This window comes from Lepidochelys kempii, chromosome 10 (genome assembly GCF_965140265.1).
Source record: "Lepidochelys kempii isolate rLepKem1 chromosome 10, rLepKem1.hap2, whole genome shotgun sequence".
In the NCBI taxonomy this organism is placed as follows: Eukaryota; Metazoa; Chordata; order Testudines; family Cheloniidae; genus Lepidochelys; species Lepidochelys kempii.
Genome location: NC_133265.1, coordinates 27,432,137 through 27,448,665, shown reverse-complemented (window position 1 = coordinate 27,448,665; position 16,529 = coordinate 27,432,137). Strand labels below are relative to the sequence as shown.

At 39.5% G+C, this 16,529-nt stretch overlaps 1 protein-coding gene across 32 annotated transcripts in view; it reads left to right on the top strand.

Annotated features, from left to right (window-relative positions):
- RBFOX1 (RNA binding fox-1 homolog 1) overlaps positions 1–16,529 on the top strand; it is a 2,436,731-nt gene that overhangs the window by 2,377,507 nt on the left and 42,695 nt on the right. For 28 of the 32 annotated variants that reach the window (XM_073362506.1, XM_073362502.1, XM_073362499.1 and 25 more), the window contains one exon: positions 10,791–10,830. The exons of 2 other annotated variants lie outside the window; for them this stretch is intronic. In XM_073362506.1, the coding sequence (XP_073218607.1) occupies positions 10,791–10,830 (40 nt within the window). Of the gene's footprint in view, positions 1–8,724; positions 9,163–10,790; positions 10,831–16,193; positions 16,237–16,529 lie in introns of those variants that run through there. 2 more of the 32 variants (XM_073362531.1, XM_073362507.1) reach the window with 2 other exon arrangements.

Genomic DNA, 16,529 nt, shown 5'->3' with positions numbered 1-16,529 from the left:
CTTCCATGCATATCTTTGCCAAACTTTACACCATAATGATTGCTTCTAGGTCAGATGCAAGCTTGGGAAGAACAGTTCTGCAGGCACTGTTTAAGTAGACACTGAGCCCCACCTCCTTCGTTACTGCTTGCAAGTCACCAGAGTGGAATAAACATCTGCAACCACTTGAAGAAGAAAAAATGGTTACTTGCCAGTACTGTAACTGTTCTTCGAGACGTGGGTGCAGAGGTGTGTTCCACAACTGACCCTTAATCCCCTCTGCATCAGAGTCTTCAGTCACAGATTCCAGTGTGAAGGAACTGAGGGGTGTTGGGAAGGCGCCGCCATTAAATAGTCTCAGGAAGGATTGCGAGGGGGCAAGGGACGCTTGTGCTATGCAAAGGTCTCTGGCTTTGACATGCTGGGCATGCACACACCTGAGTGGAATACGCATCTGCACCCATATCTCAAAGAACTGAAGAACCATGGGGTTTTTTATTACTTTTTCAAGAGAAGCAGACTTAGGACAGCAGCCTCAGCAATTTTAATAGGAACATTTTGAATCAGAACATGTATATCTGTACATGTGTACTTTGGCCTGCTCTGTAGAAAAATTCTGTACACACAACATCTATATTCTATACAACTTGTGTTTAGGGGGAAAGCGGTAGACATGGTATATCTCAACTTTAGTAAAGCTTTTGATACTGTCTCACATGACCATCTCATAAACAAACTAGGGAAATGCAACCTAAATGGAGTTACTGTAAGGTGGGTGCATAACTGGTTGGAAAACCGTTCCCAAAGAGTAGTTATCAGTGGTTCACAGTCATGCTGGAAGGACATAACAAGTGGGGTCCCACAGGAATCAGTTCTGGGTCTGCTTCTGTTCAATATCTTCATCAGTGATTTAGATAATGGCATAGAGAGTACACTTATAAAGTTTTCAGACGATACCAAGCTGGGAGGGGATGCAAGTGCTTTGGAGGATAGGATTATAATTCAAAATGATCTGGACAAACTGGAGAAATGGTCTGAAGTAAACAGGATGAACTTCAAAAAGGACAAATGCAAAGTACTCCAGTTAGGAAGGAACAATCAGTTGCACACATACAAAACGGGAAATGACTGCCTAGGTAGGAGTACTGAGAAAGGGATCTGGGGATCATAGTGAACCACAAGCTAAATAGCAAACATCATTCTGCTGTGTATTAGCAGGAGTGTTGTAAGCAAGACACAAGAAGTAATTCTTCCACTCTATTCTGCTCTGATTAGGCCTCAACTGGAGTATTGTGTCCAGTTCTGGGTGCCACATTTCAGGAAAGATGTGGACAAATCGGAAAAAGTCCAGAAAAGAGCAACAGAAATTATTAAAGGTCTAGAAAACATGACCTTTGAGGGAAGATTGAAAAATTGGGTTTGTTTAGTCTGGAGAAGAGAAGACTGAGAGGAGAAATTATAGTAGTTTTCAAGTACATAAAAGGTCGTTACAAGGAGGCGGGAGAAAAATTGTTGTTCTTAATCACTGAGGATAGGACAAGAAGCAATGGGTTTATGTTGCAGCAAGGGAGGTTTAGGTTAAACATTAGGGGAAACTTCCTGTCAAGGTGGTTAAGCAGTGGAATAAATTGCTTGGGGAGGTTCTGGAGTCTCCATCATTAGAGATTTTAAGAGCAGGTTAGACAAACACCTGTCAGGGATGGTCTAGATAATACTTAGTCCTACTTTGAGTGCAGGGGACTTTCGAGGTCCCTTCCAGCCATACGATTCTATGATTATTCTATATTATTAGTAAATTATTTTGTTTTATTGCACTCCCTCCTTGATCCAGTGGATGTTTAACTACTATTATTATTTTACCATCAAAATGAGTTTCATGTTTCATTATATCATTACAAAAGAATACTTTGATGGCAATCCCGCAAAGATTTAAGCTTGTGCATAATTTTACATGAATGAGTAGTCCCACCATTTACTTCAGTGGCGCCAGGATTTCTCCCATTGCGTTTAAATACATGCTTAAGTTTTTCTTCACAGGATAGGGGCCTATGTTTTGAAATAGTAGGCAGGAAATACAAGTTCCCTTGCATGACTAGAAAGACATGACACTGAAGCACCTGTTAACAGTACAACAGTAAGTCTCTTCTCTTTCTATTTTTGTGAAGTGTATGCAAAATATTGAATATAATTTTTAAATAAATAAATTTGAGATCAAGCTGTGCGAATGAACGATAACTGTAAGGACTGTTGTCGTCCCAAGGGCCCTAGGTTGAAATCCTGACCTCACTGAAGTCAATGGAAGGTTTCCTTTGATTTTATGCAGGAAGTATGTTATAGTGATTAGAACAGAAGATTGGAAGTCAGAATTTAAGATCTTCTCCTGGACTTCACACTGTCTAACAGTGGGACCTTGGGAAAGTCACTTACACCGACATTTTCAAATGTGGGTGCCCAAAGGCAGACAATCCATAATAAGGAAACTAAGTGATTGCCCTGATTTTCAGAAATGTTTTTATGTTCTTCGATGAAATGTCCCACATATGGCTGCAGAGGGTGTGGTTCCCCCCACCACACACACACTTCCCCACACCCTTTATGTGTAGGTATGATGGCTTTTCAAGAATATTTTTTTAACTGAAAGGTGGCCACAAATTACTCATGCCCCCTCACTCCATCCCAATTTTCTTCAGTTACAAAACCTGGCTTAGCTGCTGACTAGATTTAAATGAAAAGCTTTACTGTTATAATCCAGAAGAACCTCCTTATTCATTGACCTTCTCATGTGCTAATCCCATGAAGTCCAGTCTCTGGGCATAATCCTGCTTCCATAGGGAATTGTATTATTGCTATAAATGGGAGAAAGATTTGGCCTTGATTTTGGAAAAAGGAGGAGGACAAGAAGAGAACAAGCAAAATGTTTTCTTCAGTTTAAAGACCAAATCACATGCTAGTGTAGGGAAGTGACAGTGTTCCAGGAGACAGAAGAGGCAAATCTAATATCAAAAACTCGTACATAAAATATTTCTAATACTTCATTTTGCATATAAAATGTAGTATCAAAAATCATGAATGTTCTGTGGGTCTGCAGTGTGATAAACAGATGGAGGATTACTCTAGCCCAGAACATATTTACTTTAATGAAAAGTGAATACAATTTCATTGTAGATAGTAGTTTTCTTCTTTCATACCCAAAGCTGTTTATAAACTGTTGTATTTAAAAAAAATACTTATTCAAAACACAGTAGTGTCATATTTCACAAGCAGTCCCATTTATTTCAATATACTTAAGGTATAAAGCATGAGAAAGGGTGGCAGAATGCATTCTCAGTCCTAACTCAGGTCAGCTGTTATTGACTTCAGTGGGACTTGGCCTGATAAGGTAACTCAAGATTCAACCCTATGTTACTACTACTTCAATGTAGCTGAGAGAAAATCTCCATACATCTGAGTAAGGGTGATGTGCAGATGAAAAATATTGGGTTTTATACACTAGAAATTGATTTGTACCTTGCTTTTCCTGAAAAATGTAAGGGACAAGTGCAGAACTAGTGGTTTATGATGTTAACTCACAAAGGAAGTGAAGCCTAGATTAACTGAAAGGGGAAGGGATTTTTTATTCAGGCTGTTTAAAATTTGTTTTGTCTTCTTCTTGTTAACACCTATTGAAATTCAAACACCTGACAAATGTTTGGAAGAAAAGTTTTTCTGTTAAAATTCAACACTCCAGCCCTTCATTTAAAGTTTGAGAGAGTTTTAACTCCCCATGTCTGGGTCATCTAGGGAACACTGCTCTTGGAAAATAAGAAAGATAAGGTTTGATATTCCTGATATTGCTGAGGTTACAAACAATCAAGGGGATAAATCACCTTTTACAAAATTATTTTTAACCACTTGTATAATACATCACAAAGATGGGGGGAAAGGAAGGAGGAGCGGGGAGTGGATGCAAGAATTCTCATTTTTCTTTACTTCCTCAGAACTCTTTTAAGCTTGAAACAGCATTGTCAGCCATGCTACAACACAACCTGGATTTTTTCTAATATGTGTTTTACAGCAGAAGCAGTAAAACAAATATAATATGCAATTAATCAGTAAAACAAAAATAGAAACATAGGAAATCCTGTACTGGGTAAGACCAGTGGTCCAGCTGTGAAAATGCCATTACCCCAGATGCTTCATAGAAAGGTACAAAAATCCTCATAATAGATTATTATGAAATAACATACCCTTAGGGGATGCTTCTTCCTAATCCCCAGCCAATTAATGGCTGGTTTATATCCTGAAGCATGTGTAGGGTTGCCAGGCATCCAGTTTTCAACTGGAACACCCAGTCGAAAAGGGACCATGGCAGTTCCAGTTGGCACTGCCGACCAGGCCATTAAAAGTCAGGTCGGCAGCGCAGCGGGGATCCAGGGCTCAGGCAGGCTCCCTACCTGCCCTGGCTCTGTGCTGCTCCCAGAAGCAGCTGCCAGGTCCCTGGGGTGGCCAGGGACTCGGAGGCTCAGTGCGCTGCTCCCATCCCGAATACCAGCTCCGCAGCTCCCATTGGCCAGGAACCACAACCAGTGGGAGCTGCCAGGGGTGGTACCTACAGGCACGAAGGCAGCACACACTGTGAAGAACTGCCTGGCTGCCCATGTGCCTAGAGGCCATAGGGACCTGGCAGCCACTTCCTCAGAGCTGCAGTATGAGCCGCCGGGACCCTGCATTCCCACCCCCACACTCCAACCCCTTGGCCAAGCCCAGAGTCCCCTCCTGCACATCAAACCCCTTATCCCCAGGCTCACCCCACCTGGATCCCGCATCCCCCCATGCACCCCAAGCTCATAGCCCAGCCCAGAGCCCCCTCCTGCACCTCAAAGCCCTCACCCCCAGCCCAGAATCCCCTCCTACACCCAAACCTCTCATCACTGGTCCCACCCCAGAGCCCTCACCCCCTCTTCACCCCAATCCCCTGCCTCAGCATGGAGTTCCCTCCCACACCCAAACCCTCATACCCGGTCCCAGCCCAGAGTCCACACCCCCAACCAGAGGCCTCACTTCACCGGAGCCCCTGCCTGCTCTCCAAATCCCTCAGTTTTGGCCCCACACCAGAGCCTGCACCCCTAGCCCATACCCTCTCCTGGACCCCAAACTCCTGCCCCAGCCCAGTGAAAGTGAGTGGGGGGGGAAGAGTGAGCAATGGGGGGATGGAGCGAGCAGGGGGCAGAGCCTCAGAGAAGGGGTGAGGCATGGGCGGAGCCTCAGAGAAGGGGCGGGGAAGGGTTGTTTGATTTGTGTGATTGGAAAGTTAGCAACCCTAAGCATGTGTGTTTCTGTTCTATACCCATCCTCCCACCCACACAATGTAATGGATTGTCTCAATAATATTTTTCTTAATTTTGCTGTCAGAAACTTATTTTTGCATGTAGTGCAGCCAAGGTAACATTGCTGAAATCTTAGGGCTTAGTTCTCCACTCTGGAACTCAAACAGAATGGAGAAGTACGGCTGCAGGGAGCCTGTTGTGGTTGATCCAGAGCCACGAGATGCAGCTCTAACTTACTGCACTAGTATAAGTTCCTTCAGAGACCTCAGGACCTTAGGATCTCTGCCATGTCCCCTTTTCCACCCTCAAGACGTGCCCTCTCCCTTTGCTTTGGGGTTTGGGGAGGAGGCTGGCACAGGAGTCGGTGACAGTGGCTGAGTATATGCCCTAAAAAAATCACTTTGTCTGATTTTCCTGAACACTGATGGCATTTAAATAATAAAACCCTTCTGAATACCTTTCCCAGAATTACACTTCTAACTATCAACCCAGTTAGCAGACCTATATCCATCCATTTTTAGAATGAGGCACTTCCTACATCTGAAGTCAAACAACGTAACTACTCCTAGGTCCTGTCTTGGTTTGTGTTGAACTCAGAGTGCAATTTTGAAAATATTTATTTGTTTTCCTTTTGTGCACTGGGGTATTGTGTCCTTGTATAGTTGAGACAATAATTAAAACTGGAATATTGTAATCTTCAGTAATTTAAGAATGGCATGTTGTTTGAGTTTGTCCCCAAACAGGAAATATATTGAAGGTGGTTAAAAGGGTTGGGAGAGACTTCCCATTCAGTTACTCATACGTGCCTATGCCCTTCACAAATGTAATGCTATCTAGTGATATTGTGCTGGAAGTTTTTTTGCTTAGGCACTGTAGCTTCAAGTAGATTCTTGTCTGAGTAGGATATAGTAAGCTAGTAGAACTAAAAATGCTTCATTACTGGAACGCTGGATGAGATTGGAGCGCTAGCTGACAATGTTGAAAAAGGAGTGGCTAGCTACCCCCTCACAAAATGGTCTTTTTTTTAAATGTCATACTACCTGTAGTTTTGTTCATTCCGTTTTTTAAAGTCTTCATTGTACACACGTTGTTCTATTCTGGCCTGATACATGGAACAGCTGCAGATTCATAATCCACTTGATCTTTGTGCTTACTTATATCCATCCTCTTTTGAGTCACCAGCCTTGTATTAGGAACATACAGTTCATACTTGCTTTTTTGTGTTGAAGAACGAGGATGCATTGTGAAGTAGCACTGACTTGTTTTGCATCACGTAATGATGGTCTCTGAAACAAAGAAATAGGTAATTCCTTTTAAAAGGGAATCTTCATATGTTTATAATGAGTCCTCACCTTCCAACATGTGTGGATATTTCTACTGCATGTCATTTGAAAAACCTCACTGCGCGAAAGTTCTAGAATAGGTTTTCTCAAACTTTGGCAAAGTGTGGACCAGGTCTTAGTAGTATCTTGTAAGCCACTTCTTCTGCTGTTCATGATCATGTAATACATCTGTGGCACCTGCAGGTATTGCTTAAATTAAAAAAAAAACATTTAATATATTTTAAAGCAATTAGAAACACCCATTGACTTCAGTGGAGCCAGGATTTTACCCATATTATTCCATAGTAACTGTTGATTAACTATTGAAAAAAAATAATGTTGAGAATATATTTCAGAGTAGTTTGGTCAGAAGAACACAGCTTGGCCTTTTGGAATTTGAACATATGAATCCAGTTGATTAGGTGATGTCTCTTTGACATAAAAATGCTTATTGGAAATGTAAATATGACTTTCTTAGGATTACAACTCAGTGACAGGTGCTTTCCCCAGGCAAATTGAGAGTATTAATGAACAAAAATGCACTTAGATATTTTACGTGTGGAACAACTAGAGTTAATGCCAATATTGAAAATCAGACTTTTTAGGCTGCAAAAGCCTTTGTTTGTTATATACTTTTTGAAAAGGCGGGGGGGAGGAAAGCATGCATATGAGATACGTGCAGTACATGTTTACTCCAGGTTTAAAATGAGCAGGCCTTCTCCATCACTGTAGTATTCCAGCCTTATGGCAGTGTAACTCCATTGAAATCACTTTGCTGTATATTAGTGCCTTTCATCCTCAAGGATTTTTCTAAACTAAAATGCAAACCATACACATTGATAATTTGTCTTAGCTGAAATGCAGCAACCTTTGGAGTGAAATGTTAACAACATAACTGCACTAAATAACAATTACAGATAAGAAGAGTAGAGCAACTTATCCAACAGAAACTGCATGGGAATTTATATCACTATAGTGTATTCATCAAAGTTGTAATGTGGCCAAGGGACCAAGATTAACACTTCTATTCCTGTGGAAAATTCCACCAGAACTTTAATGGCCACATGTTGTCAGGATCTTGATTGTACATCTTGCCCAACAGCAGTGTCCCCTAATACCACTGTTTTCAGCATTGACTCAGTGGATAGGCTCCACCTATTTAATCACTGTTACTGCTCTCTGTTCCACATATAAGTGTTTCTTAAATTCATAGATTACAAGGCCAGAAAGAACCATTGTGATCATCTAGTCTGACCTCCTGTATAACACAGGCCATAGAATGTTCCCAAAATAATTCCTAGAGATATATGTTAGACAAACATCCAATCTCGATTTTAAAATTGTCAGCAATGACGAATCCACCACGACCCTTGGTAAATTATTCCAATGGAATAATAATCTTCAATGTCAAAAATGTATGCCTTATTTCCAGTCTGAATTTGTCTAGTTGCACCTTCTACCCACTGGATTGTGTTATACCTTTCTCTGCTAGATTGAAAAGTCCATTATTAAATATGTGTGCCCCATGTAGGTGCTTACAAACTGTAATATAATCTCTTCTTTGTTAAAATTAATAGATTAAGCTCCTTAAATCTGTCACTATAAGGCATATTTTCTAATCCTTTAATTATTTTCATGGCTCTTCTCTGAACGTTCTCCAATTTATCAACATCTTTCTTGAAATGTGGGCACCAGAACTGGACACAGTTTTCCATCAGTAGTCACTCCAGTGCCAATACAGAGATAAAATAATCTCTTTTCTCCTATTTGAGATTCCTCTATTTATGTATCTCAGGATTGTATTAACTCTTTTGGCCACAGCATTCCACTGGGGGCACATGTTCACCTCATTATTCACCATGAGCCCCAAATCTTTTTCAAAGTCACTGCTTCCCAAGATAGAGTCCCCATTGTGTAAGTATGACCTACATTGTTTGCTCCTAGTTGTCTACATTTACATTTAGCTGCATTAAAAGTCATATTGTTTGCTTGCATCCAGTTTACTAAGTAATCCCGGTAACTCTGAATCAGTGACCTGTCTTCTTTGTTATTTGCCACTCCCCCAATTTTTGTGCTATCTGCAAACATTAATCAGTGATGATTTTGTTTTCTTCCAGGTCATTGATACAGATGTTAAACAGCACAGGGCCAAGAACCAATCTCTGCAGGATACCACTGGAAATTCATCCGCTTGATGACAATTTCCCGTTTACAGTTACATTTTGAGACCTATCACTTAGCCAGTTTTTAATCTGTTTAATGCATTCCATGTTAATTTTACATCTTTCTATAGTTATTTAATCAAAATGACATGCAGTACCAAATCAAACGCCTTAGAGAAGTCTAAGTATATTACATCAATGCTATAGCTTATGTCAGTCAAACATGTAATCACATCAAAAAAAGATATCAAGCTAGTTTGACAGGATCTATTTTCATAAACCTATCTTCAAAGTCTCCCCTCCAAGTAATGACAAATCTTATTTAGTTTGGGAGCGCTACCGGGATCACAGCACAAAAAGATAATGCTGCAGGCAATTGAAAAATATATTGACTTTCCACAGTGTTTAAAATATTTAAACATAATTTATATGAATAAAATATGTTTTTTTTTTCAAAACAGATGTTTTTATAGTAAATAGCACTGATAACTACACAACAGGCAGGAATGAACTCATTTACAAATTGGCCCATGTGGCATCTCTACACACATTTCACCAGTTCACTCATATTCCTGGAGCCAGATTCATTGCAGTTATCCTGTTTATATTTGGCCCATTTCTTTTTTTTGTGTGTGTGTGTGTGTTTTGGTTTAAGGCTTATGGATATTATCTACATGTAATGGATACAAATCAGCATCTGAATAGGAATCTTTTGTTCATGCCATCAAAAAGGGAAGAATCCGAAGGCCAATTACAGTGTCAGAGGAACAGAAAGATGGGCCCTGGTGTGGGCTCCCTCCCACAGCAGTACCGCTCATAGCAACACTCTCCCCATCCCAGCACTGCAACTCGAATCCTGGCCCAGTACCGAGGGGAATCCCAGCAGCTCCTGCATCCCACATGTCTGGGCCTGTCGCCCTGCTCTGGGTGTTGCAATTTGGCACTCACTGAAATTTGGCCCACATGCTCCCCCCTTTTCCATCATGACAGAGGGTTGGGCAAGAGAAACCAGAGTGGCACTGCAACAGGTTGGAATGCCCAGAGCAGGGCATCAGGCCCAGCCATGGAAGTCGCTGGAGCCACTGCTGTTGGACGAGTCACAGACACAGGAAAATGTCTTAGACAAACTGACAAACACTGTCCATGGCTTTGTTCACGCCATGACAAACCTGCAGCCTTAAAAGTGATACAAACTTTTGAGCCTCCTAGGACACTCTGAGATGCCTGGGCATCTTTGGAGTCGCACTGGCTCTGCCCGTGGTTAATTAATACTCATGTAAAAATGCCCTGTAAATGAAAACTACCTGGTGTTTCCCCATAAATAAGACAGAGATTTGTAGTGCAAGGTTTGACTATTTGTATAGTATACTACAACCTAGTTTTCAACAAAACTTCTGTGCAACTCAGTGCATGCATACTTATGGCCATTTTCTACATTTATTCTATAATTTTTACCCTCAATGAAGTGAATGGGAATTGTGATTAAAAATTAATGGCAGGATTGCCTTTTGAACATTTTTATACAGGGGAAAAGTGGAGACCTAGCCAGTGCTTAATTTGTAATGAAAGGGGTGCCAGGGCTCAAGCACTATTTTTTACATTCATAAGTGATGCAGCAAGCCCAGAAGTGCTGGGGCTATGAACTGTGAAGCCTAGATATGCCAGGCTCAGCCATGGCAAGCTGTGGCACAAATTAAACACTGCACTTATAAAAATTCAGACCCAGTTTGAGAAACGGATCAAAGGCATTTGTTCTGTAATACTGTAACCCTTTGCTTCTCTTTGACTAAGCATTTGGCATCTGGTATACAGATGTTATGACATTCAGTCCAGTTTTCCTTTTCTAAGCTCAAAAGAACAGTTGATTAATATTACCAACCTCCTTAACCAATGTGAAGAGTGCCCTTTTATTCTTTTCCATTCTTGTGACAAGACTAACCTCAGCAGTGCAGGGGTTGGTGGTGTTTGCATGTGGAAATGCACTAATATGGATGTTTTTCTTTGTGTGTGCATCCTTGCAGTGTTGTTTACCAGGATGGATTTTATGGTGCAGACATTTATGTAAGTATTCATTGATGTGCATGCTGTCCTTGTACATTACCAAAGTCATTCTTTTTACAAGTTTGCTGCGTTGCTTGACTCTGTTTTGTCAATTTACCATCCCTCGCCTGTCAAAAAGAATTGAGAGGAATATCTCTCATATTGGAAGACCTTTCTGTTCATTACATCTACCATTGTTCAGTGGAGCTGAATTAACTCTTCAATCAAGTGCTGAATGAATGCAAAAATGAGAAAAGTGTTGGGGTTTTTAACCCCTTAAAATTAAAGTTTCAGGTTTTTTTTAAAGTACAATATATTTATATTTAGAACTCAAGGCAAATTGAAGAGTGGTTTAGTACCTTAATTCTGAAAACACTATTGGGCATAGGCTCTTATTCAGGAAAGTTTCCCTATTCAGGGCAACATTTAAGCACATGCTAAAGTCCCATTGATGGGAAGGGAATGTAAGTATATACTTAGTTCAAGATATTCTCAAGTTTCTCCCTGAATATGGATGAACTTAAGTATGTTGTTACGTGCTTTCCTGAACTGATGGCTATAGTACCTCCTACTGTGAGTAGTAGTGCTGGCATCAGTGGGACTACTCATGGCTGGAAGTGGCTACCCATGATAGCAAGTGTGGGCTTGGTCCATAGTTATCAATTTTTAAAGCTGTTTGCTCCATCTATTGGTTTATTTAATTGTGTATATACATTTTTTAAATAATCATTTTATATATAACTTATTGTCTTCCCATACTGAGGATTTTAGTTAGGAAGTCTATGAAGAAGCTGCTTATTTCTAAATATGTGCCCTAATTGTTACTCTTTTGGAAAAAATTAAACTATCATTAGAACCCAGGCTCACAAATTTTTAAAATATATTGATATAAGAAAATCTCATAGACATGCCACTTATCTTTAGCTTCCCTTATTATTTTGATAGAACAATCAAATCCTAAAAATAGAGGTAATTAAATATCTTTTTATGGTTTTCTTACTCTAATTGTGCTTCAGTCAGCATTGGGATACAAAGAGATTGATTCCATTAAATTGGTATGAACATTAAAAATTCATTAGATATTATTAGAAAACATTAGTTATATTTATTACCAATGATCCTTCAGAGACATTTAGGATGAAACAGTTTAAATTTTCTGACAATAGATTTGTATAAAAAGAAAAAGAATCTGAGTTTATGGGGAGAAGTTAGGGGTTTATTCCTGTTGGGACAAGATTGGCTGGTTACAATCATTGGAAAAAATAACTGCAAATTAAACAATATATATTAAGTGTTTAGTTTGGGTTAGGATTCCCACCCTGCAGATTTTCAAAGTCCCTCTACTATTCACAGTGGATGCAGCTCACCCCTTTACTGAAGGCCTACACAAACTTCTGTGTACTGCTTTAATTTCACTTAAATCTAGAGTTGGAAGTTCAAGAGGGATTTTACTGATACACAGGACCTTTTGCACAGGGTTGAGTTTTACCAGTAGTGTGGACTTCAGTTTTAATTCTTCTTCTTGCCAAAAAGAAAACTGCACCCATTTTGCTCATCTCACCAGTCTGAAAGGCAAGAAGCCCTGCTGAACCTGAATTAACTTTACTGTGTATTTGGGAGTTACATATTAAGAATAACAGTTGGTAGTTTGGGAGCCTCCTGCTAATGAAAGAAAAATTTACGTCTTTTGGGCCCTCAGTGACACCAGCAATGCTTTTTTGTTTGTTTGATTGTTTTTTTTAAAATATGACCAACACCCATGACAGGCTTGAAAATGCTAAATAGAAACTGTGAATCTGATCAGCAAGGTACTTAAGAAAGTGCCTAGCTTTAAGCATGTGAGTAGTCTCAAAGAAATTGTTTGGCATTAGGCTCTGGTCCTGCAATTGACTTAAATGAGGCTCCACACAGATGCAGGGGTATGTCCATATCCTGTCATTTACAGGATCAGTGTCTTAGCTTCCAAATACATTTCTCAGTTTCTAGATATAGAATAATGCTTATCTTTCAGACGGATGGACTAAGTTAAAGTCATATAGTTTTCATATGTTGCAGACATATTTTTTTTCATTTTTACTTTGTACATTGTACCTAGAACTTTGTACTAAGCAGCTCATCATTTTCATTTTAACTCTTGCTCTTTTCTACTCCTAAAATGTATTGAGAGAGAGAGAGAGAGAGCGATTGCAAGCTAGATGTGTGAGAATCAGTGGAGAGAAAACATATGATTCAGAATGTATTAGTTCCCCGGAGAGCATCGAGTTATTGACTGGCTCCCAATCGATTACCATGAAGCTCCAGCTCAGTTAGCCATTTTAAATGGAAAGCTGAAATGTGTGAAGAAAGGAGGTGCTGAGAGGAAAATGACACCACAGTGGAAAGACTAGGCAACAGAAACAAATAGAAAAGAAACAAACTTTAAATACATACCACAAATAATAGTAAAGAGGAGAGAGAAAAGACCCCCTCAAAAAACACAAAAATAGCCAAGCTAAAAACAGCAAATAGTTATAAAGCAAAACTGGGGGGAAAATCCACACAAAGATAAAGAATATCAAAGTCAAGGTTGCCTGCAGTACAGAGTTGAGTAGCAAGTGTGGGGTGGGGTATCTTGGACTACTGACATATGCACAATTGATTTCTCCACTGGGTAGAGGATATGTAATCAAAGTGGAAAAGAGGGAGAAATCCAAAACATAATAATCAGTCAGGTAAAGATTGCATGGAATATTAAGGGCAACAAACAGCCAGAATGAGTTAATGCTAACCAGAAGGGTAGAGCAGAATAAGAGGACTGTTATAAATATAGTAGGGGAAAAGATACACTAAAGTGAAAATTCCACAGGCACACTACTGAATGACAAGGGGAATGTAATAATGCCTCAGAAGTAGCTGAGATATTGAACTCCCTTTTAAAATGTGCTTTTAACAAGGAAAATAAAGAAAGAAGGTTGCATAGTTAGGGAAAAAGGAAGGCCTTTTAAAATTAACTATTGATTCACTAACAAAAAACTTAATTAAAAGAGAGTTAAGATTGCCTGACGGTTTCCTGTACCCTTCTAGAATACATATGTTCCCAGCCGAAAATTTACAGCTTTGAGAATCAGGAAATGCACTCAGCAAAATAAAAACCAGACATTAGAAAACAAAGAAACATGCAGTTAAAATAATGCTTTAAACTCATCCACCCACCCCCCTTAACTCTTCCCTCTGGATCATTGCCAGAAGGAATGCTTCAAGGACATCTGACTGCCATACCCTTCCCTAAGCTGTGTGGAGGTAGGGTGAAAAAGAGAAGAGTTGTGGTTCCCCCCCCTCCCCCCCAAAAAAGGGGGGTTTAAAACCCTCCCATTCCTGGTCTCAGAAGTCCCTTAGGGAGATGGCCCTAGCTCACCCTTTCACTCAGTGTTATTGCCCACAGTAAAATTTACCATACCCATTGCTAGGTTCCTGCATCAGTTGTGGTGCACTGAACAAAATCCACACAAATATAGAATTAGGAATATATATATGGAGTTGTGGGCACTGTACTGAGAAATTGGCATATATTTTTTGTTAGGATGGCATGGTAATATTATATTCCCAGTGCATATTGCCATCTCTCCAAGGACATGATTAAGGTAGTGTTGGGGTCTGATGCATATCTGCAGCTACTTTAAGAAAGAACGAGTAATTTGTGGAAGTGTAACAGTCATCCAGTCAGTGTTCTTTTGATTATAATAGATGGCATTATGTCTGGCATCCACAAAGCCAGATGTATAACAGCATTTTAATGTACAAAGCTTTCCTACACTAAAGACATTTAGATAATTTTGGATTTACTTTTGGGAGCCAAACATTTTGAAGTTTACGTGTGAAGTAATGATTTGTCACACTGGCAGTATTAAGTATGTTCTAGTTGTTAGAGTAGGACCTGAGTCATCTTTGTAACCATCAAAGATTTCAAGGTGTTTTATAATTGTAGGTAAGCATTATTTTCTTCAGTTTACAGATTGGTTAAATGATTTGTCCAAGGGCACACAATAAATAATAGTGGCAGATCCAGGAATAGAATCCAGACATCTCCACTTTCAGTTTGGTGCTCTATCCACTCAACCAAGTTATAGATGCCCACTTTTTAAAAAATGTCTTAGATCTATGGATGAAATGTCCTTTCATGTCCTATGTTTTGCATTGTAAATGTTGTATTAAAACAACTGAATGCTGCAATAATCATTTTAATGAGTGATATTTGATGGGAAGGGTCTCATAGTGAGTTTGAGCAGAGGACTGTGAATCAGGATTTCTGAGTTACATTCCATTTTCTGCCATTGGCTTTTTATAGCTTTGATCCTTGGCTAGGTGACATTAGGCATTAAGTTATACCCTATGCTAGAAAGAGCTGTACACAGACACAACACACAGCAGGAGGCAGGTAATGCCTGAGGCAGGGAGTATGGATGATGCTACACCATACGGGAGAGGGCAACATGTAGCCATCACATGGGGCAGTTCCATAGGTTGAGACAAGATGGAGAAGATATGGAGACATGCCCCTTCTTTACCTCTTCCTGCTCTAGCTTTGCACCCTGAGCATGATAAAGATTATGCTCAAGCCCTATACTGGGGAAATGGGGCAAAGGCAGCTCTTTGCACCTTCTTCCCAGTGGAGGCCGACATTCTTTAGCCCATAATGTCCACAATGAGTTTACTAATTGAAAATGATTATATATAGTTGTTACGAGAGGGTGTTGAGAAATGTAACTAATTAATATTTGAAAAACTTGGAGATCCTTGGATGAAAGTAGCTATTGAAGTGCAAATTATTGTTCCTATATCCTCAATATTTGTGCAAACTTTTATTGTTCTGATAATAGGAGTTCCATGCAAAGCACCATAGTAGAATCCCAAGTGTTGAGAATAAAATTAATCTTTCTATCCATGAGATCTAGTTTAGCAATCTGTATTATAAAAATACCTGTCACTATGCTCTCTGAGCCCTGAGTTAACAATTAAGTAGACCATAAGGTATTATCAGGAGAGAATAAAACTGTAGTTTATATGCGTGCGCTTGCTCTTTCGCTCTCTCGCAATATATATATATATAATATGTGTATAGATGGCTATATATATTTGTGTACATAAGTGATTTTGTAACCCAAATGTATTTGATTTTCTATTTTTTCTTTTGATAAGTTCCTTGCTCATTTTAAACCACAACTAAGATTCCTTGGCAACTGACCAGTTACCGGTCCCTCACCTCTTTCTTGATTATGCTGTGCCTTGTAAAATATTGAAAGCAAACTTGTGAATGAATGGCTTTGGGGAATTTGTGTGACTTATGCATTTTTATTTTATTTTTTTTTTTTTTGCATTGAACTCGTTACATTTCTGTTTCCTTATAGAGTAGTGTATCAAGAGCCTGTGTATGGCAATAAGTTACCACAGGTATGAAGTACTGACTGATGAAAAAAAAACTCATCACATTGAATGTGGATTGCTGTGAAATCATACTAACAATCAATTTAATGGGGGATTTTACATATACAAAATGAAAGGAATAGCCCAGCAGCTGCATTTTATGGTTGGGGTTAATTAAACCACACAATTGCAAACATTTTAAAATTTCTGCCTCCCTCTTGAAATATGATGTATGTCCCATTTAAGGTCCAGTGTCAATGGGAGTTTTGGCAATGTCAGGACTGCATTATCACACATGCTGACTTTGTCTACATTTATGT